This window comes from Littorina saxatilis, linkage group LG2 (assembly GCF_037325665.1).
Source record: "Littorina saxatilis isolate snail1 linkage group LG2, US_GU_Lsax_2.0, whole genome shotgun sequence".
NCBI classification, from domain to species: Eukaryota; Metazoa; Mollusca; class Gastropoda; order Littorinimorpha; family Littorinidae; genus Littorina; species Littorina saxatilis.
In genome coordinates this window covers 33,200,881-33,224,653 of record NC_090246.1, presented here as the reverse complement: position 1 = coordinate 33,224,653, position 23,773 = coordinate 33,200,881, and the positions used below count along the sequence as shown (strand labels likewise).

The following is a 23,773-nucleotide window of genomic DNA, read 5'->3' as shown; positions in this document are numbered from 1 at the left end:
TTATAAGTTGCAAACTGCCTATCTCGAGCGGTGACAGCTGAATAAACGTGAGAGAAAGAGCTGACAGCAACATTTCTAATCAGCAAAACTGCATAACAACCAACAAAGAGCTTTTGCATACCTTCACATTCTCAAAACAAGTCTTCCTGTATCATAAAGAAAAGTGCCTAACTCAAGATACGAGATCGGCAGTTTTGCTTACGTTATCGTGGCAATGGTTTCCGATGGTCTGAGAGTTTGTACTCTCTAACACATGACAGATACCCTTCCAGTAGCTTCCCTTGAAGTTTCACTGCAGAAATGCCTAACACTGAGATAGGTATTTTTCTTATGAGCGTGACGTTATGTTGGTGGCTTTGGGGTCTGGTACCTCTATATGATCAGGTAAATGTAATCATAATACATTTCTGTTTCAAGTTCTACAAGCTGGATGTTGAACACGATGGGGTGCAGTTGAGCGAGAGCGAGCTGTATTCCCAGCTGACGAAAATAGTGGTGGAGTCAGAATTCGAAAGCGTCGGGAATCCTTCAGTGGGTGTTCTCACCAGCATCAACCGGTCCAAATGGGCTGAAGCCAGGACAAGGCTGGCCAAAGGTTTCATTTATTTTTTCTTTTGAAGAGAAAGAGAGAGAGGGAGAGGTTTGGGATTCTGGTGGTTGTGGTGGTCTATGTATGATTATGTGAGTGTATACTCTGTCTGTCTGTCTGTCTGTCTGTCTGTCTGTCTGTCTGTCTGTCTGTCTGTCTGTCTCTCTCTCTCTCTCTTCTCCCCCTCCCCCCTGCTTCTCCTCCATATTCCTGCTTTCTTTGTCGTTTGCTCGCCGTTTTTCAGTTATTTTAATATAGGCAGTACATTCATTTGTTTTCAGGTAAGGTGATATATCTAAGGTCTGAACGAAATAATTATACTGGTATCAAAGCACTCTTTGACCACAAAAACATATACATTTACTATAGTTCAGTCTCATAGCTCACATTTCGACGTCCGCGCAAGTTTATCATCACGTATGATTAGTTTCTCGCTCGCATACAAATGACACAGACACCATTTCTTTCCACGTGGAGAGAAAAATCTATGAAATGTATTGATTATTCCATGTTGCTAGAAAGCAACGTGGTTTAATTTTTTTGTCGAGATTCTAACAAGATTCCGCCACCATTACAGTTTATCAAAGACATCTTGGACGGTCTTCATCCCGCAAGAACAAATTAGCATGACAATTGATGTGGCCCACGTGACCCTGAACGATTTGATTGGCAGCTCGTGATCCAGGAATAGCTTTTAGGGGGCGGCAAGGTTAATTTTTCCAGGCCCGCGGGCGGATCGGAATTTGGCATGATGTATCATGAAAAAGACGATAAAATTTTCTCTCTCTCTCTCTCTCTCTCTCTCTCTCTCTCTCTCTCTCTCTCTCTCTCTCTCTCTCTCTCTCTCTCTCTCTCTCTCTCTCTCTCTCTCTCTCTCTCTCTCTCTCTCTCTCTCTCTCTCTCTCTCTCTCTCTCTCTCTCTCTCTCTCTCTCTCTCTCGGGCCATGAGTGTCGGACATATCAAATGACGCAATGTCAGAAACACGACATTTAATCATGTCGTGGTAGTGTATTGTATAGTATGATAGCATGGTATTGAAATGTATTTGTTGTATTGTATTGTACTGAACGGTATTGTTTTGTATTGTTTCTTCATCCGCAGATAACCAAAACGCAAAGAACCTGGACATAATAGAAAACTGCCTCTGGGTGCTCTCCCTTGACAAACCAACGGTCCCGTCATCCCTTTCACCGGAAGCGAAAACTGATATCCAAGATGGAGGGAGTCAAATGCTTCATGGACAGGGAACGACGGCCAACACGTGCAATCGTTGGTTCGACAAGACGGTTCATGTAGGTCGATGTTTTTGAGAGAGAGAGAGAGAGAGAGAGAGAGAGAGAGAGAGAGAGAGAGAGAATGAAAAAGGAGAGATAGAGAGGGAGAGAGAGAGAGGGAGAGAGATAGAGAAAAAAAGAGTGAGAGATAGAGAGGGAGAGAGAGAGAGAGAAAGAGAGAAAGAAAGGGAGAGAGGGGGAGAGAGAGAGAGAAAGAAAGGGAGAGAGAGAGAGGATTGTGAGTCGGAGAGGTAGAGAGAGTATGACGTTGTGAGTGTGTGTGTGTGTGTGTGTGTGTGTGTGTGTGTGTGTGTGTGTGTGTGTGTGTGCTTGTACGTGTGTGTGTGTGTGTGTGTTTATGTGTGTGCGTGTGTGTGTGTGTGTATGTGTGTGTGTGTGTGTGTCTGTGTGTCAGTGTGTGTCAGTGTGTGTCAGTTTGTGTGTGTGTGTGTGTTGACAGAAAGTGTTCCCGGCACAAGAGCAAAGAAGTTTATAGTATACAGAGTGTTCTAAAATAACGGTAAGAATAAAAACATAAAACACGCTGTTATCTCAATTATCACTTAAAATAATCATTAAAATAATTAAAAGACGAGCGTTTTTAGAAATCAACCAACTGAACTTGGGACTGCATTGTCAGCACGTTCGAATGGCAAACAAAAAAAGCATGTGAATCAATATTCAAGAACGTAGGTACATTTTGTAAACGTATTACTCAGGAGCTACTCGTAGATTTGAAGTACAGAGAGAGCCAAAGAGAGAGAGAGAGAGAGAGAGAGAGAGAGAGAGAGAGAGAGAGAGAGAGCAGAAGTGGTCGATGGAAGCTCTGGTGGAACTTCAAAGGACCCTTCTGTGTATTTTGCTCTGACCTTGTTACCCCTGTATAAAATGGAGAAACTGTGTCCTCATGTGGTACTGGTCAGTCTTGTATCATTACGAAGATATCTAGAGGTCACTCTCTGTCTAACGCTATAAAGACTGGCCGGAACTGACCCCATCTCGCCTTCCGCAGGAATTATGGCCCCTGCTGGTGGTGAAAAGCTGTGAATACATTGCCCTTTGTGTGCGCTTGTCCGCGCCGGCGTGCATGCGTGAGAGAGATGAAGAGTGAGAGAGAGAGAGATAGTGAGTGTGTGTGTGTGTGTGTGTGTGTGTTTGTGTATGTGCGTGCGTACGTGCGTGCGTGTGTGCGTGTGTGTGTGTGTGCGTGCGTGTGTGTGCGTGCGGGTGTGTGATGTTTTTGGAATAAAATAAAATGTATATAACATGACCGATCGAGGGAATTCCTTTGTTAAGACACCCCTGCTTAGACGTTTGTAACGCAAACAATACAATGTTTCACCACAAGATCACGTTATTGAAATCCTATGGTAAAATCAGAACCAAAACGAATAAAGCCTCATAAATAAATAAATATAAGAGAAACCTCAAATAATTTGAAACAAAATCTTCTATTATAGAGCCAGTTAAAGAAAGGTGAAAAAATCACGCGCTGTACGTGCAAGAAGTTGCATGATTACCAAGGATATATATGCAAGAAGAACCAATGGCATACCAGGTACGATAGTTAACGCATAAAGAAACTTCCTTTTTTAGGTTAAAAAAAATGCAGATAAACTCTTGCTTGTCTAACTGACACTGAGGACAAATTCACGGTGTACCAAACCTCTTTTCCTCATTGAAATCCCTTTGAAAACAGCAATGGTTTTTTTCTACTAATAGCGTAAAGAGGGTGAGGTTCAACTTATCATCCTTACCAAAGAGCCCCCTCCTTTAATTTACCTGTCCATTGGCAGGAAAAAAAAACTCAATGTAAATGTTTCCTATCCTTCCTCTTTTGTCAAGGCTTCAAAACTGAACTTGTTAAAGTCTTTTCGGTCAAGAGCCGCACTCAGTCCAAAGACAAGTCATCCTTTTCCAGCGTCATTTTCTGCAATACTCTTGCGAGTCTTCGCTGACGAGCAAAAGCTTCTGGAAGCTTCGCTGGAAAATCCTTTGCAATCTCTCCCTCCTTCACTTCGGGCTGATCACTCATGTCAGTAATCACTCTCGAGGGGGAAATAACACCCATGAATCTTGACGCCGCTCACAAAGTGGCGAATAAAGATAGATCAACGATACAACTGAGGCAGCCATTCTTCCCCCACCCTCCCATCCCTCGCTCGCTGAGTTGTTTGTCTCGGCATAGACCAAATAGCCTGGACCGCCAACTCGTCACGTGACCCTTCGAGGTTACGACGCTCGATTTTCACAGGGGCGCTTAGCGTCCGGTTTGAAAGACAGTGAAAAGAAAGCACGCTCTAGTTATTTGTGACAATGGGAGGTGACAATGAACGGGATTTTCCAAAACTCCAAACTAAACTTAACACAACTCATCGAAAAACATGTTCCATATGCACTTTAGCTGAGTTTATTTTAGCATTTTCAGAACTTACCTCGGCAACTTCGTCCATGTTTACAATCGACACCGGATATGACATCCCCCTGATTTCGAAAGGCCAAGAAGAGCGGGGTAGTAGTTGCGCTGAGAAGAATAGCACGCTTTTCTGTACCTCTCTTCGTTCCTAAATGCGTGAGGCCACTACCTCGTAATAGAGAGAAAGAGCGGAGAGAGAGCTAGTTGGCGGTCCAGGATAAATGGTCTCGGCGGCTAACGAGCTCCGTTATGGCGCTGCTCGGCGCGAGGACGTTACATGTAATGCCTCCATGGAACGGCAGTCTCGGCGCATTTTGATGTCTCAGTAAAAAAAATTAAAAAAAAGCTTGTGGTCCGAGAATTTTAGAGGTCTCTGCGGGCCAAGCTAATTTGATATGGAGACCTCGATGGTCTTGTAGGAGTCCACGACGCTGCTGGAAGCTGCCCGCCAACTGTGTATTCTTGGCTTTTAATGGCCAGTTCGTGCTAGGGATCTCTTTGTCTACATTCAGGGATTTACGAGCGTTTAGGGACATCGCGAAGTGTGTCCCTGTTGGTGGCGTCTGTCGAACGTTGACTCCTAAGAATTGTCCTGGCAGCTTTTATGTGTCTGCGTGTTTTACAAACGATTTTCCCTGGTGTTTCTTCCCTGAAGGGCCATAAAGAGGCTTCTTCTTTTTCTTCTTATACGTTCTCAAAACATTTATTTCCAGATTACAATTCAGATGTAATTTTCGTTCAATAGATTTACTATTTTCTAAAACGCCTGGTTCGAGATCAAATTGTGGGTGCCCAATTTTCTTCTTTATAAATATAGCATACGATTCCCGTTGCTTTTTCTCTATAATGGGCTCAGCGATAAATGTTGTGTGTGCACTCCCATAAATGTCTACGTCCACATTACAATTATAGTATATAGTCTTATCTAGGGATCAAATCCATGAGTTCGAAGTTTGTGTTTTAATGAGTATATTGCAAACAAGGTTTTTACGTCCCTTTAACCTATTTGGTTATGCGAGACCGTTGCAAACAAGGGTATACAATGGTTGCCTTTACTATACGTTAAGGATATTGTATTCGTGTCATTATGCGTGCGCGTGCCTGCGTTGTTGTGTGTCTTCAATATTGACATGCATGCACGTGGACGTGCGTGTGTACATCGTAATGTGTCTTTAAATCTGTTTGGTTAACATGAATTTTTCACGAAGGATTGAAGTTTTGTTAAATTTGATTGTATCAACATCGTTGCGCGTAAATAGCATTTCTACTGATCTGTGTGTCGATGACGGTCTTATTATCCGGCCTTAGTTATCTTCGACTTTTGGTGTTGAAATATAAATTATCTACAAAAATCTGGCATTTCTTTGCTAAAATTCCTTGTACAGGCAATATTACGTATATCTGATTAATTAGCATGTTTATTGATGTGTGTGCAGCTGATAATATCAGAGGACGGTAACAACGGAATGAACTACGAACACTCGGTGGCGGAAGGCATCGCAACAGTAGAATTTATGGAACACGCCATCAGATACGTGTAAGTTTTGACGACCGCCCCGTTCCCTCACCAACCACCCCCCACCCCTTTAGATGAAAAAAGTCGTTGTCTTGTTGAACTAACAGGAGATATGTTTTGCGGATATCAATTTGTGAAAATATTTATATTTCTTTGTTTAAGGGCTATGCGCATCCAAGAATAAATCAATTGTGTTATGTTTGTTTGTTGGTAGGTGTATTTTAACCCTTTTTCTAATAGTGAGTCTCATTGGTTATAGACAGAACATAGTTATCATTTCAAACTTAACTCTCGATAACACTTTCGTCTATGAAATGAGTGAGTGCGTGAGTGCGTATGTTTTTGATAATGAATTATTGTGCAATTTGTTTTATGTAGTGCGTGTGTGTGCCCGTGCGTGTGTTTGTGATAATGTATCATTGTGCAATGTGTTTTATGTAGTGCGTGTGTGTGCCCGTGCGTGTGTTTGTGATAATGGATCATTGCGCAATTTGTTTTATGTAGTGCGTGTGTGTGCTCGTGCGTGTGTTTGTGATAATGTATCATTGTGCAATTTGTTTTATGTAGTGCGTGTGTGTGTGCCTGTGCGTGTGTTTGTGATAATGTTTTATTGTGCAATTTTCTTTATGTAGTGCGTGTGTGTGTGCCTGTGCGTGTGTTTGTGATAATGTTTTATTGTGCAATTTTCTTTATGTAGTGCGTGTGTGTGTGCCTGTGCGTGTGTTTGTGATAATGTTTTATTGTGCAATTTTCTTTATGTAGTGCGTGTGTGTGCCTGTGCGTGTGTTTGTGATAATGTTTTATTGTGCAATTTTCTTTATGTAGTGCGTGTGTGTGTGCCTGTGCGTGTGTTTGTGATAATGTATTATTGTGCAATGTGTTTTATGTAGTGCGTGTGTGTGCCCGTGCGTGTGTTTGTGATAATGTATCATCGTGCAATTTGTTTTATGTAGGGCGTGTGTGTGCCCGTGCGTGCGTTTGTGATAATGTATTATTGTGCAATTTGTTTTATGTAGTGCGTGTGTGTGCCCGTGCGTGTGTTTGTGATAATGTTTTATAGAGCAATGTGTTATTCATTGATATGTGTGTGATTGCACGTTAAATAATGTTATGTTGTCGTAGTATTTTGATTGTACAGCGCTTTGAGCAGGGTTAAACCCTGGATACATGCGCTATATAAATATTATGCATTGTTATTATTATTATCATTATTATTATCATTATCATTATATATGTCTTTGTTTTAATTTTAAATACTTAAACATCATCAATGTATCCAACACAATGTTTACTGCTGATAATATTGTGACTAACCTCTTCCCAAAGCAAGCTTCCCCTATCTCCTTCCCCTTTTAATCTGCATGTTCAACCAGCTCTAATTCGTACTAATAGCATGCTTTTTCGCCGTCCTCTCCTGACTCCAAATTACATTAGATCCAACCACAAGTCGGATTCAACCAATCAACAGGAAACACGTCAGTTGGCTGAACCAATCAGGCTGAGCTGGACCATCACCTCTGAAACGCATGCTGACATTGACAAGGCTTGCGAGGAAACCAACGCGTGAGGAGACTTAACCTTTGATTGTTGTCTGCCTGACTGCTTGACTGCTTGTTCGGTTGGCTGGCTGGCGTTCCTGGTTGTCTGTTTTCCAACTGTCTGTGTGTCTACTTATCTCATGATTTTCTCATAGATATAATAATACTGGCTATGACTTTGTCACTGTTCTTTTTGGCTATGACTTTGTCCCTTCTTCTATTTGTAAGCAGTTTGTATAATGTCAATGTAACTTCAATGTCGTTTTACTATTCATGACAACCTTCTGGTAATTTACATTAGGTCAGATGAACCGCCCTTCAAATTGGCTCTTTAATTGCGATACGATCAAATCGACCAGCAAACGAGAAAAAAATCGTCAATCAGCTGAAGCGGTAACTCTAAGATCCTCGAAGCTAAATCTCCCTGTCGGTAGACGTCAACAATTACCGAAAAAAAATAAAACGCAGACGAAAAAAATAGTTCGACGTAAATCGAATAAAGCTAAATGCTGACACGTCCCAAGTAATACACTCCCACTGTTTAACGTCGGACAAGGCGTTTCTCCTGTCAATATTTAGATCCGCAGCACCTCGATACATGACCCTGAATGAAGCTGGGCCCTTTATGAGGCAAGAAATTGAATAAAAAGAAAGAAGAAAAAAAGAAACTCCGGTTTGTTGGCCAAGTGTGGCCAACGCGCAGAGCTGTCAATTCCGGGGGTTGTTGAGGACGTTAGCTACAACTTGATTGAGCCGCGAGGAATACAGACGTCCAAACGCCAAGGGTCCTCTTTAAGAGCGGTACTTGAGCGACCGGGCATGGAGCAGGCAATAAGGTTGGGTGCGGTCGGCAGAGGTGACAGGCCCCAAGAGCGACCTGGACAAGCGCAAGGAGACCAAGAAGCAACTCCAGGCAGACAGAAGAGGACGTGTCCGCCGCGGAGATGGCTCCCCCAGTCCCAATACCCAGCGTCAATATTTGGACACTAAATATCAACAGAGACAAGCACTCCTCCTTCCCCCTTCCTTTGCTTGCTTGCCTCTTTTTGCCCGGTGTTGGCCGAGTTCTCTCTACCCGGCCCAGCCCCTCCGTCCGTGCAGGGGCATCTTTTGCTTTGCCTTTTCCTCTCTCACTCTCTCTCTCTCTCTCTCTCTCTCTCTCTCTCTCTCTCTCTCTCTCTCTCTCTCTCTCTCTCTCCTCTTACCCCACCCCCCCCCTTCTCTCTCCACCTCTCTCTCTCGCTCTGACTTCTGCCCTTTCATCTCTCACCCGTTCTCTCTCTTCTTCCCTTCTCTCGTTCCTCTCTCTCTTTTTTTACTCCCTTTCCCCTCTCTGTCTCGTCGTCTCTGTCCCGCTACCCCCAGACTTCTCATCTTCTTGGCCCGGAGAGTCGATAAAGGCCCGTAACCCAGCGTCTTATGGGGGCCATTCAAGTCAAATCCAATTAGGACGCGCGCTCCGTCTCAAGATTACACCCATCGATCCGGGAGGAGGAGGAGGGGGGTCCCTTTTCTCATCCCCTCCCCCCCCCCCCCCACCAACACCTCTATCTCTCTCTCTCTCTCTCTCTCTCTCTCTCTCTCTCTCTCTCTCTCTCTCTCTCTCTCTCTCCAGACACGCCACCAAATATGGACACCGTCTTGTGATGGACTGGCGCCAGAGATCAAAGGCCCTCACAACCACACTTTTTCTACGCCTATGAAATCAAATAAGGCTGCGCAACGATTAAAGAGATTTTCGCAGTCGGCCTAGCAAGCTGCAAATTGGCTTATTTCCCCGGCGCTGGCTGCATAATTAATCAAGCGGGGCGCTGACAGCTATCGGCAGGTCTCCACAGCACCGCATTTCCTGCCCGCCGGCAACCAATTTAGCTTCTTTTTTTCTTCTTTTTTTCCTTCTTTTTTTCGCTCGGCCATCCCCCCCAGTCCAGTTTCCCTCTCTTTCTAAGTACTTGTCATTTAGCCCACTTAGCCGTTTAGAGAATTCCAGCCATGATTTGGCGGGGCGGGCGGGCAGCATGGGTAATAGGCAGCGAAAACAGCGGTGAATTTCCCCAGGGACACCCGCAGGGAGTCGGGGCAAAGTATCTAAAGTAATTGTTCATACCGCTCCCCACGCCCTCGGGACCTGGGCGAGGGCGTCCTTAACGCTCTGTATGCTTCGTCTGTCTTTGAGAAGGGGGAGAGTGATGGTATGGGTGGGGTAGGGGTGAGAGGGGAGAGGGAGGGGGAGGAGGTAAGGCGACAGACAGGAAGGACAAAGATTGTGCTGTTGTTGGATATTTTTTAAGATCTGAAGTAGGCGGTGCTACCGCACCTGGAGAGACCAAAAACAAATGGATTGTCTGGAAGACCTGGAAGAGACTTGTTTGAAGACGTATTGTGGTGGATTGGGTAGGTTTAGTGGGAGTGGGTTGGATTGGCAGGGGCAGGGGGGGGGGGGGTGACGGGCTGTGGATTAACAAACAGGAAGGACAAGGGTTGTGTTATAGGTGGGTTCTTTTGAAGACTTGAGGTAGACGGCACCTGGGGAAACCAAACAACAAACGAAAAGGACAGATTGTCTGGGAAGGCAGACAGTGATTGGTTGGAGGACGTATTGCGACGAGACGGGGCGGGTACATGACGTAACAATGCAGACAGGATGGATACGGATTGTGCTGTTGTTGGGTTTGTTTCGAAGACTTGGGTTGAGCGACAGCGCCCAGGGAAATGAACAAGGATTTTGCTGTTGTTGGGTTTGCTTTGAAGACTTGGGTTTGTCGACAGCACCCAGGAAAATGAGCAAGAATTTTTGCGGGCGTTTGGCTTGTTTTAAAGACTTGGGGTGGGCGACAGCACCTAGGGTAATGGACAAGGATTGTGTTGTTGTTGAGTTTGATTTGAAGACTTGGGGTGGGCGACAGCACCTAGGGTAATGGACAAGGATTGTGTTGTTGTTGAGTTTGTTTTGAAGACTTGGGGTGGGCGACAGCACCTAGGGTAATGGACAAGGATTGTGTTGTTGTTGAATTTGATTTGAAGACTTGGGGTGGGCGACAGCACCTAGGGTAATGGACAAGGATTGTGTTGTTGTTGAATTTGATTTGAAGACTTGGGGTGGGCGACAGCACCTAGGGTAATGGACAAGGATTGTGTTGTTGTTGAGTTTGATTTGAAGACTTGGGGTGGGCGACAGCACCCAGGGTAATGGACAAGAATTGTGCTGTTGTTGAGTTTGATTTGAAGACATGTACGTGTGCAAGGCGAATCACCTGGGGAGACCAAACTTCAAAGGAGGAGAGAGGAGGCGGAGGCGGAATGGCTTGAAGAGGTGTCGTGACGGGAAAAGGGGGGAGAAATAACGGAGAAAATAAAGCAACAGACACATATGACCAGAATTGCACCGTTATTGTCTTGTTTTGGATTGTTTATATAGGCGACGGCACCTTTAAAACCAGACAACAAAAGAATTGGGGGAGATTGTGCGGAAAAGCTGAAAGTTGGACATGATAATGGAAATATACGGAGTGCCCTAGTTCTGATAAGAAGAATGACAAGGTCATAAACAATATTGTCATCATTTTCACGAGTTTTCATTCACAAGCACCTGGAAAATAAATCTCATGTTCCCCAGGCAATAAATCCCCGGTTACCATAGTTGCAGGAAGCAGGTTATACATGGATAATCAAAAGCAAACCCAATAGAAACGCTCGGTGATTCTTCGGCTCTTTTCATTGGTGTTTCCCCAGACCTAAACAGACGACACGACACTGCTTTGCAAAGTTCCAAAAACGAACTGGCAAACTGGCAAAAGTAAACAAAAAACAAAACTACTTCATGAAAGGTCATACATTCATCAAAAACAAATGAAACCTAGCGATATGCTTTGTCTTCTAACAGCGTCAGGGAGTGCGTGTATCTGTGTTTCGATACACAGACGTTCGGAGAAACACGAACGTCAAGTTCAAGTAAAACGACACCTGACACACACATTTTGACCCGTGCACAAGACGTTGTATCGATCGATAAACGAAGCACAAATAAGAAACAATAATAAAAGCAAAGAAAATAGCAACAAGATATGCAAACATCTAACAAAGCCGAGCAAGCAGAATGACAGGTCTAATGAAAAACAAAGAGGTACCGAGTCGGAAACAAGATCGCGATTCTTTCCTTCGCTGCACGACGCAAATCTTCTGTGACCTTTGACCAAACGTAGCTTCCACATTCGATCACTCAGCTTAATATTTACAACAGAAAGCCGAGGGGGTGGAATACCGAGATGAACCTACAGAACTGTGCATCCTCAAACCTGACATATTCATCCCAACATTTAATGAACTCAAAAACACAGAAAGTTGCTTTCACTCGCCATCTTGGATTGCCAGTGGTTATCAAACCGGGACTCGTGTGGTTATCAGCACGGAACCCGTGTTTCAAAGCATGGCTCCCTGGGTTGATTTGGCGAGGTAATACCTGAAAATCGACCAGATGGGAAAATATGCAAGATATTCAGGACGAGGTGTGTAAGCTATTTATCCCATTACTCCGACGTGTTCATTAAAAACACTTACTTTTTCCACTAACACCTGCCCGTGCCTGTTTTCAGCTTGCCAAAATCCTCCGCAGTCGAAATTCATGTCAATGAATTCATGCGCAAAGCTGGTTCCCATTTGTCAGCGTAATGGACGGCGTCATTCGACTTGTATGTGGACATTCAGTCATTCATATTGCTTATAAAAAGGTCTGCTATCTGCTTTTACATTTTGAAAGTCATTTTAAAATATCCCTGTGTATATTTGACATCGGCTTTTGTTATACTCAATTCGGCATACCGGGTTTATATTTTTACCAGAATTGCGCACCATTGCTCTCTCTCTCTCTCTCTCTCTCTCTCTCTCTCTCTCTCTCTCTCTCTCTCTCTCTCTCTCTCTCTCTCTCTCTCTCTCTCTCTCTCTCTCTCTCTCTCTCTCACGGTTCTGTGTACATGGCTGTCTGTGTAAAAATTAGGTAGTATCGTCCCTTGATCCCACTCGCGATACTCGTGAACATGCCTTTGACCATGCAGTCGCTTCAGCCAGCGAAATATCTCGACTCCGCTCTTTAAATCCATGCTGAATGTGCATATCGTATGAAGTATTCTTTATTTTCTCAATATTGACACATGTAGGCCTGTACCTATACGTGATATTGACTTTGACACCATAAAATATTTCAGTCGTATGTTGAAAAAAGTAGTCCATCTGTAAACTCTGAATATGCAGATGACCTCTATAAATTATTCAATTGTACTCTGAAATCAAAGACAATGACCAATGACAGTTGAGATCGAAACTCGGTTGTGATGGGTTATCCATATGGTTGTGATGGATAATTACACATTAACATGCTTCCATTTGAAACTTTGAGGTCTTCATCGGGGATTGACGCCCGACCAAAGGTAATTGAAGCCCGACGGAGCGAAGCGACGGAGGGCTTCAATTAGGCTTTGGGAGGGCGTCAATCCACGATGAAGACCGAGAAGTTTCAAATGGAAGCATGTTAATGTTATTGTAATTCAATCTGACGACGATCTCTTTCCTGCTTTCATGTGATGGTAAACAGACAGAATTGGTTCTGTTCTGTTCACACACTACTTTCAGTCCACCTACCTGCAAGGGTCAAGATCCAAGAAATATGTCTCTGTATTCCTATCGTATCACTCTCCTCCTGTTTTGTTTTCTTTCACATACATTTTCCCATCTTTTTTGACGGGTTTCTGGACAGCAAACTCAAAACAAATTCTTTTCATCACAAAAGCGATCTTTGGAATTGACTGACGTAGTCCGAAAGAATTCATGCATCAACTTACGTCACGTATTCGACGTCATCACTTCGCATACCTTATGGTCTCGGTATTTCGTTGGTACTTCATATTTCCTACTTGTAAAATGACCCTCAAAGCTAACCGAGACTAGTTGAGGTTGTATCAATGCGCCTCGCCAGCAGGTTGTTAATGGATTTTTTAGCGAGTGGCTATCGACAATTAGTCACCTGTAATTTTTAATGAGTTGGGGCATTCTGACCAATCACAGGATCTGTTTCATTAAAACGCAAACTTGATTGAATTACAATTCAGAATAATCACCTCTCAGCTAACAGAGACAAAGAGGCAGGTCATGGGATAAATAGCGCTATGCAACGTCAAATAGCAATCTCAGAGCGCTTTCTACAAGCACAAATAAAATTCACATTAAACAAGTCGCGTAAGGCGAAAATACAACATTTAGTCAAGCTGTCGAACTCACAGAATGAAACTGAACGCAATGCAATTTTTCAGCAAGACCGTATACTCGTAGCATCGTCAGTCCACCGCTCATGGCAAAGGCAGTGAAATTGACATAAGAGCGGGGTAGTAGTTGCGCTGAGAAGGATAGCACGCTTTTCTGTACCTCTCTTTGTTTTAACTTTCTGAGTGTGTTTTTAATCCAAACATATCATATCTATTATGTTTTTGGAATCAGGAACCGACAAGGAATAAGAAGAAAGTGTTTTTAAATTGATTTCGAAAATTTAATTTTGATCATAATTTTTATATATTTAATTTTTCAGAGCTTGTTTTTAATTCAAATATAACATATTTATATGTTTTTTGGAATCAGAAAATAATGAAGAATAAGATGAACGTAAATTTGGATCGTTTCATAAAAAAATAAAAAGTCATTAATAAATTTTTAAGCCACCAAGCTGAAATGCAATACCGAAGTCTGGTCTTCGTCGAAGATTGCTTGGCCAAAATTTTAATCAATTTGATTGAAAAATGAGGGTGTGACAGTGCCGCCTCAACTTTTACAAAAAGCCGGATATGACGTCATCAAACGTATTTATCGAAAAAAAGAAAAATGTGTCCGGGGATATCATTCCCAGGAACTCTCATGTAAAAGTTCATAAAGATCGGTCTAGTAGTTTGGTCTGAATCGCTCTACACACACACACACACACACACACACACACACGCACCGACACACACACATACACCACGACCCTCGTCTCGATTCCCACCTCTATGTTAAAACATTTAGTCAAAACTTGACTAAATGTAAACATCACGATTCCACACATACAAATAGTTAACAGACAGAAATGAACAAGTCGCTTGAGGCGAAATTACTACATTTAGTCAAGCTGTGGAACTCACAGAATGAAACTGAACGCACTGCATTTTTTCACAATGACAGTAGTCCGCCGCTCGTGCAAAACGCAGTGAAACTGACGAGCCTGTTTAGCGTGGTAGTGGTTTCGCTGTGCTGCATAGTACTCTTTTCTGTACCTCTCTTCGTTTTAACTTTCTGAGCGTGTTTTTAATCCAAACATATTATATCTATATGTTTTTGGAATCAGGAACTGACAAGGAATAAGATGAAATTGTTTTTAAATCGATTTCGGAAATTTAATTTTGATCATAGTTTTTATATTTTTAATTTTCAGAGCTTGTTTTTAATCCGAATATAACATATATATGTTTTTGAAATCAAGAAATGATGAAGAATAAGATGAACGTAAATTTGGATCGTTTTAATTTAATTGTTTTTTTTATAATTTTCAGATTTTTAATGACCAAAGTCAATAATAAATTTGTAAGCCACCAAACTGAAATGCAATACCGAAGTCCGGGCTTCGTCGAAGATTGCTTGGCCAAAATTTCAATCAATTTGATTGAAAAATGAGGGTGTGACAGTGCCGCCTCAACTTTTACAAAAAGCCGGATATGACGTCATCAAAGACATTTATCGAAAAAATGAAAAAAAACGTCTGGGGATATCATACCCAGGAACTCTCATGTCAAATTTCATAAAGATCGGTCCAGTAGTTTAATCTGAATCGCTCTATACACACACACACACACACACACACACACACACACACACACACACACACACACACACACACACACATACACCACGACCCTCGTCTCGATTCCCCCCTCTACGTTAAAACATTTAGTCAAAACTTGACTAAATGTAAAAAGGATTGTGATGGTGTTTGAGTTTCTTTGAAACTGATGGTGAGCGACAGCGCCAAGGGTAATGGACAAGAATTATGCTGTTGTTGGGTTTGTTTTGAAAACTTGGGGGAGGCAAAAGCGCCTAGGGAAATAGAGAGGGGGTGACGAACAAAACATAAAAAAGAAATGGGGGAGGGGGGGAGGCAAAGAAACAAAGCAGAGATGTAGAGAAGACGGTGAAGAAGAGATGACAAGAACTGAGCGGAGCGCTGTCCTGTTATCCGCCTCCTCGGGCATGTGGGGTGCGCGCTGAGAGCAAAAGAGAGCAATTCTTGCCCTTCAGGACACACAAAAATCAATGTCGTTTTTACGTCCAAAAAAAGGAGAGCAAAAACTATTTTCACCAAGTCCTTCACGGTGTCCGACATGACCCATCAGATGCGCAAACAAGCTTGGGAAAATTGTTTCAAATTTGCATGTTTTTAGCACACTTGGCCTCGAGCCATTTTCTGAAAGCCTGCTGTCTAGGGCATGTACTTCAAGGAGTGTTCAAGGTCAATCATTTCCTGTCAGGTCTGTTCGTTCTATAATGGCTTGAGATATGGACAGAATATTCGTTAATAGATAAACATTTTGCTGAATGAGTTAAACGTTTTGCTGTTGATTGAACAGTAGATGGGGATGTAGCGCAACGTAGAAGTAAATTTTGCAACACGAGGACAAAGGCGCGTCTCTGTCTTTATGTCTGTCTGTCTGTCTGTCTGTCTGTCTGTCTGTCTGTCTGTCTGTCTCTCTCTCTCTCTCTCTCTCTCTCTCTCTCTCTCTCTCTCTCTCTCTCTCTGAAAAATGTTCCATGAGCACGTACATGAATGATTCCTTTCCAACTGTTCGAAATCTACTTTGTGAAATATGATTTAGACACGTCTTATTGCATAATGTTTTTCCTAGCTGCAAGCTTTACGAAAAGTGTTCACTGTATATATATTACCCCCTTTCCAGGGGCCAATGGCCTATAAGAAAATAAACCATTGTCTTGTCTTGTCTTTTTATATTTAGTCAAGTTTTGACTAAATATTTTAACATCGAGGGGGAATCGAAACGAGGGTGTGGTGTATGTGTGTGTGTCTGTGCGTGTGTGTGTGTGTGTGTGTGTGTAGAGCGATTCAGACTAAACTACTGGACCGATCTTTATGAAATTTGACATGAGAGTTCCTGGGTATGAAATCCCCGAACGTTTTTTTTCATTTTTTTGATAAATGTCTTTGATGACGTCATATCCGGCTTTTCGTGAAAGTTGAGGCGGCACTGTCACGCCCTCATTTTTCAACCAAATTGGTTGAAATTTTGGTCAAGTAATCTTCGACGAAGCCCGGGGTTCGGTATTGCATTTCAGCTTGGTGGCTTAAAAATTAATTAATGACTTTGGTCATTAAAAATCGGAAAATTGTAAAAAAAAATAAAAATTTATAAAACGATCCAAATTTACGTTTATCTTATTCTCCATCATTTGCTGATTCCAAAAACATATAAATATGTTATATTCGGATTAAAAACAAGCTCTGAAAATTAAATATATAAAAATTATTATCAAAATTAAATTGTCCAAATCAATTTAAAAACACTTTCATCTTATTCCTTGTCGGTTCCTGATTCCAAAAACATATACATATGATATGTTTAGATTAAAAACACGCTCAGAAAGTTAAAACAAACAGAGGTACAGAAAAGCGTGCTATCCTTCTTAGCGCAACTACTACCCCGCTCTTCTTGTCAATTTCACTGCCTTTGCCATGAGCGGTAGACTGACGATGCTACGAGTATACGGTCTTGCTGAAAAATGGCATTGCGTTCAGTTTCATTCTGTGAGTTCGACAGCTACTTGACTAAATATTGTATTTTCGCCTTACGCGACTTGTTTTTCTCTCTCTCTGTAGAAAAGCCTGTATACAAAATATTGTTACGGATTTTCTGGTGTGTGTTTGGTTTTTAGGCTGATTGACAGCTCGGACGTCTTGCTGCAGAAAACTATATGTTTTCACTGCTGCGTTTATTTTATCAGTGATTGTTTTCAGAATGATTGACAACCTGGATTTCTGCCTTCTACGTTTTGATGAATACGGCCGAAATTTCCCCAAAAGTCAAGGAGTCAGCCCAGACGGCTATATTCAGCTAGCACTGCAGCTGACATATTACAAGTAAGATTTCCTCTACACGCAGATATCGTGAGGGTAATATTAACAGCTATTGAGTTTTCAGCGTATCAATAGGGTCCGATATTAATTTTTAGACGAGACAAGTATAATGCCGACGAGTCGAAGACGAGTCGCATTATACTTGTTCGAGTCTAAATATTGGACCCTATTGCTATTGTGAAACGCTGAAACACATCCACAATAACATGCATGAAAAAGTACGTATTTACAGAGGTTTTTGATAACATCAACATATTAAACAAAATTAATTGCAGAGGTAGACATTAGGTAACTTACGCGCTTAGTATGTATACATGTATGTGGGTGGTTAGGTTGATACAGAACTGGCCTTGTGATCCTTGGGTCACGGGATTGAATCAAGACCAGGAGAGACACGGGTCATTTTACATAATGACCCAAAGTCCGTTTACTGATAACACGCATACACCTGGGTAGTGAGCCCCTTGTTGCTGCTTGTTTTCCGCACGAAGGAAGTGGACCGAATTTGCCATCAATGGAATAATACAGCAATGAAAATGAAAAAAATGTTATTCCAGGTTACACGGCTGTATGGCGATGACCTACGAGAGTGCGTCCATACGGAGATTCCGCAAAGGTCGAGTGGACAACATCCGTGCCAACTCTCCAGCTGCACAGGCATGGGTTAAAGCCATGCTAGGAGAAACGGAAGCTACGGTGAGTTATGCAGAACTGTTTTCTCAAAGACTGTACCCTTAAAGAAAGAAGGACAGTCAGACAGAAAGAAAGACAGACAGACAGACAGACAGACAGGTAGGCACAAAAGCAAGGGGAGAGGTGGACGGACATGCAGACAGGAACAGATAGAACGTGACATCAAACAAGAAGAGAAAAGTGCGCACATTGTCATTCCCACTACATGATGATGCAAGTACAATGTTAAATAAGAAATGGTCCTCCTTTGAAAGTTAGAAAGTCATACCCGTGTGACTTGGAATAATAGGCCGTGAAAAGTAGGATATGCGCCAAAATGGCTGCGATCTGCTGGTCGATGTGAATGCGTGATGTATTGTGTAAAAATAATTCCATCTCACACGGCATAAATAAATCCCTGCGCCTTGAATATGTGCGCGATATAAATTGCATAAAATAAAAATAAAAAAATAAAAAAATAAATCCCTGCGCTTAGAACTGTACCCACGGAATACGCGCGATATAAGCCTCATATTGATTGATTGATTGATTCTGGTCTAAAACAAAAAAAAACCTAAAAACTAAAAATGACTGATCTTATGAAATGCTTTGACATGGTGAATAAAGATTTGTTATTTTTTTTTCAGTCGCCTCCTTACTGAATTTACAAAGTTGAGGAAGGAAATTAAAACTTTGTGATGATTTCTCTCTACTTTTCAGACGGAAGAGAAGTATGCCCTGTTTAAGGAAGCCGCAGAGTGGCAACAGAAATACCAAATCGAGGTAAGATTCTCATATATTCACAAAACTCAGGCTTCACATACAAATGGAAGTCTCCTCCAGAACTGCAATGTGAATAAATTATGCTCGAACAACTAGATCTATGAAGAAAGATTTTACTACACTAAAGAAGGTAATTAATCGACAAGAAATGCTTTAAGTAGCCACCCTCTTTGATTATAAATCAATCAGGAATAAGTAGTTCTGCTGCTCTTTGCGATAAAAATAGCCAAGAAATGTAAAACGGTAACATCAGCGTGCGTTTTTATAATTTCCACAACATTAAAACGCATGGCTTCTGTGGTGTGCTTTATTTTTTGTCCTGATATCAATAGAAGGAGGAGCTGCCCAACAAAAAGAGAGTTCAGTCTACCAAAAAGGTCACGCTCTTAGCTGAAACCAGTTGTTGGCCTACAGGGCTGGGCAATAACACGCAACATGAATGCGTCTGATTTTAAGCTTCAGCAAAAACTTTCTCTTTAAGCTTCAACAAGGGGTTTGACGCGAAGCTACACACTAAAGCAGGAAGTAAAACAGACAAGTGAACATGGCCGATGACAAATGGCGCCTGCCTTGACGTCTGCTCTGCTCACAAGACTGATAGTGACTCTTCCCGTCTTCCTCCCAGGAGAGTTCCTTCTCTCCCTCTTTTCCGGGCCCCTGGATTCATCCAAAAAAGTCCATCTTTCGTAGCCGCCTCTTCGTAAAACCCGCTATAATTCACCCAAAGCGGAATAACTAGCTACGGCCTTCTCTGTTCCCTGGCGCGTGGGATGCTGGGAAATCAAGGGGAAGCAATTCTGCTTCCACGACACCGCAGACGTGAGTTGTGTCCCATCCATTTCGTGCTGGCTATCTCTGCGCGTGAGTCTGTGGGCAGCCATCCGCACTGTACGAGTCTGGTCGACTCCCTGTTGTCCCGGAAAATATGAGACTTTTTTTTTTTTGCTTGTCACACGAGTTGAAGTGAATAACGAGTGCGGGGCTGTGATGTATCGCTGTACGAAATTGGTCTATCAAGAACAGAGACAGAGACAGACTCACGAGAGGATTGTTCAAACTGGCAGTGGGGGCCTATAATGTCCATATGTGGAAGTGGCGTCTTGAAACAAATGTATTCTTTCCCTGTAGGTTCTCTAGACTACGGCTGATTTTGAAGAAGACTTTGTAAGAAAAAGAGCCAACTAGGACAAGATGAAATCAGAGAAAGCGGGAAAGATAGAGCCTGGGAGGTGGGAGGGGTGGAGGGGGGTGTAAAATTGGATTCGTATTGTATCAGACTGATAGTGATGATCTGGAAGAAACCCTGTAGGTTCTCTAGACTACGGCTGATTTTGAAAAAGACTTTTCAAGAAAAAAAAAGCCAAATGGGACAAGGGAAGAGAGAGGAGGATGAGGAGGAGAGAGAGAGAGAGAGGGGGGTGAAATTGGAAGCGTATTATAATATTGTATCTGACCAGGGCCGGACCAAATGAGTTGTAAGGGGGGGGGGGGTTCCCTCCTTTTTTGGGGGGACAAATCAGCGGAAAAAAAACAAAAACACTCAAAGCAAGGTACATGCTTTTTCCAGGGGTGGGGGTCCCTGGAACTCCCCCCCCCCCCCCCCCCCCTGGGTCCGGCCCTGTCTGACTGAAAGTGATGGTCTGGAAGAAACAATTGGGTACCAATAATAAGTTATCTTTACGCTTTGCGGGAACTCTTTATAAAGTCACTATGATGGCACAAAACAATCTATTTACTTGTTTTAGTATTCATCATATCCTTGGAATGTTGTTGTCGTTGTTGTTGTTGTTGTTGTTGTTATTTACAAGGACTGAATGATGAAACTGGTGGAATATTGCGGCATATTTCTCGTTGTGTTTTGTTGGCAATCAGCATGCAATTAAAATTTGATTTTGTGGTCATTTTTTTTTTCTCGTAACACGTTCAAAATCTCCTGTGTTACAGACAGTTTTAGGCAAGGGCATCGACTGTCATCTTCTGGGTCTAAGGGAGGCAGCCGCTGAACTGGGCGTCTTGCATTCTCTCCCTTTTTTCAGCGATCCGTCTTTCACCAGAATCAACTACTTCCAACTGTCGACGAGCCAGGTATGACCTTGATTTGGTGACCCCAAACTGATTTTATCGTCTTCCATTGAAGCTTTATCGTCGATCGTCATCGTCATCATAATCATCACATAATCATTAACATAATTGTCGTCGTCGTCGTCGTCGTCGATCGTCATCATCGTCATCGTCGTTATACATGTGTAGCTTAGTGAATTTTGAATATCAAACATCACATTATGTACAGTTGGATAAAAGATCCAGGAGACGTGGATGAGTGGTTGAATTGGTTGGTTGATTGGCTGGCTGACTTGTTGGTTAGTAGCTTAATTTATCTGGGCAATCGTTTAATAAAAAGTGGATGAACTGGTTGTTTGACTGGCTGACTTGTTGGTTGATTGGTTGCTCGGTTGGTTGGTTTGTTCCACCCTCCTTCCCTGTTGCATAAACCAACTCGCCACCTTTGTTCGTGTATTTGATTTTAACTTTAAATATAAATTCCAGTTTCAAGGACAGCACATATGTTGGAATTCTTTCAGTCAGGCCTCATTTAAGGGTAAATAGATGAGGACTTCGCTGTACCTGAAACAAGCAAAGTTTGGCCTTTCAAAAGTCTGCTGTCTTGAATTAACATCACGGATTCAAAGGGAATGTTTAGGGCAATAATCCAAACTCTGGTCCATAAAACCCATATTTGTCTTTCTATTCTCAGGTACCAACAACCACTGATTCTTTCATGTGTTACGGCCCAGTCGTCCCCGATGGCTACGGAACATGCTACAACCCCTTCCCAGAACACATCTGCGTTGTCGTCACTTCTTTCTACGACTGCGCAGACACAGACTCACAAATGTTCGCGCACTCGTTGGAATCCAGTTTTCTGCAAATGCGTGAAATATGTCTTCAGGGTAATCATCCTTCAACCTCGTGACAAGAATGTAAAACAAAAGCGTCAAAACTGTAAGCTTTCCGGATTCTTATATTTTTGAGGGTCCGACTCAAAACCGCCGATCTTTGATTGTTATGGGTTTTGAGTGTCCGAATCATCAGCACTGATCCTGGATTGTTTTAGGTTTTGAGTGTCCGAATCATCAGCACTGATTCTGGGTTGGTATAGGTTTTGAGTGTCCGAATCATCAGCACTGATTCTGGATTGTTATAGGTTTTGAGTGTCCGAATCATCAGCACTGATTCTGGATTGTTATAGGTTTTGAGTGTCCGAATCATCAGCACTGATCCTGGATTGTTATAGGTTTTGAGTGTCCGAATCATCAGCACTGATTCTTGATTGTTATAGGTTTTGAGTGTCCGAATCATCAGCACTGATTCTGGGTTGTTATAGGTTTTGAGTGTCCGAATCATCAGCACTGATTCTGGATTGTTATAGGTTTTGAGTGTCCGAATCATCAGCACTGATTCTGAGTTGTTATAGGTTTTGAGTGTCCGAATCATAAGCGCCGATCATTGATTGTTATTGGTTATAAGTGTCCGAATCATCAGCACTGATCCTGGATTGTTATAGGTTTTAAGTGTCCGAATCATCACCACTGATTCTGGATTGTTATAGGTTTTGAGTGTCCGAATCATCAGCACTGATTCTGGATTGTTATAGGTTTTAAGTGTCCGAATCATCAGCACTGATTCTGGATTGTTATAGGTTTTGAGTGTCCGAATCATCAGCACTGATTCTGGATTGTTATAGGTTTTGAGTGTCCGAATCGTCAGCACTGATCCTGGATTGTTTTTGGTTTTAAGGGTCCGAATCATCAGCACTGATTCCGGATTGTTATAGGTTTTAAGTGTCCGAATCATCAGCACTGATCCTTGATTGTTATAGGTTTTAAGGGTCCGAATCATCAGCACTGATTCTGGATTGTTATAGGTTTTAAGTGTCCGAATCATCAGCACTGATTCTGGATTGTTATAGGTTTTGAGTGTCCGAATCATCAGCACTGATTCTGGATTGTTATAGGTTTTGAGTGTCCGAATCATCAGCGCCGATCCTTGATTGTTATAGGTTTTGAGTGTCCGAATCATCAGCGCCGATCCCTGATTGTTATAGGTTTTAAGGGTCCGAATCATCAGCGCCGATTCTTATTTATTATGGACCCGCGATGACACCGAATCCAATAGTTACACAGATGTACTTCAGTATTTTGCTGTGCGATGATGATTGTAGCTAGTGCCTATACCGTAGAAGTGTCATTACGTTTCGCATGACGATTGCACAATGTTAAACTGTTACACCACAGCCCCTTGCACACACACACCCCTGAAATGAAGAGTAGATCAAGTGTGTTTCGTAGGGAAGGATTTGCTTGAGTCATATTGAAGGTGAGGTTTAAATCAGTCATCGGAAGCACAGATTAGAAAGATGAGAAGTGTGTGCGTGCGCGCGCGCGCGCGTGTGTGTGTGTGTGTGTGTGTGTGTGTGTGTGTGTGTGTGTATGTATGTGTGTGTGTGTGTGTGTGTGTGTGTGTGTGTGTGTGCGCGTGCGTGTGTGTGTGTGTGTGTGTGTGTGTTTGTGTGTCTGTCTGTCTGTGTGTGTGTCTGTCTGTCTGTAAAGAACTTGAAAGTTTGTGTCACTAAGAACAGCTGGTAGAACGTCCAGAGCTTGGCAAGATGATTATACAGAAGGATGAACATTGTTTGCTATATGGCGGGTCGAAAAATACACAGATGTGAATTCGTGATAGTCAACGTGTGATCTATTTCTTTTGAACGTTTTTTTTTAGCATACTTTACCAAATCTGTTAAATGTTTATATGCATGGGTGATATG

The 23,773-nt window shown here is 42.4% G+C and overlaps 1 protein-coding gene across 1 annotated transcript in view; it reads left to right on the top strand.

Moving 5' to 3' along the window:
• The window catches only part of LOC138958788 (choline O-acetyltransferase-like), a 72,943-nt gene extending 49,550 nt beyond the window's left edge, over positions 1 to 23,393 (top strand). Inside the window, exons 6-14 of the mRNA XM_070330076.1 lie at positions 418 to 595; positions 1,692 to 1,882; positions 5,717 to 5,817; positions 7,231 to 7,359; positions 17,374 to 17,496; positions 18,051 to 18,189; positions 18,886 to 18,948; positions 20,893 to 21,033; positions 21,704 to 23,393. Coding sequence (XP_070186177.1) covers positions 418 to 595; positions 1,692 to 1,882; positions 5,717 to 5,817; positions 7,231 to 7,359; positions 17,374 to 17,496; positions 18,051 to 18,189; positions 18,886 to 18,948; positions 20,893 to 21,033; positions 21,704 to 21,922 — 1,284 coding nt within the window. The 3' untranslated portion in view covers positions 21,923 to 23,393. The remainder of the gene's footprint in view (positions 1 to 417; positions 596 to 1,691; positions 1,883 to 5,716; positions 5,818 to 7,230; positions 7,360 to 17,373; positions 17,497 to 18,050; positions 18,190 to 18,885; positions 18,949 to 20,892; positions 21,034 to 21,703) is intronic.
• Positions 23,394 to 23,773: the final 380 nt, after the last annotated feature.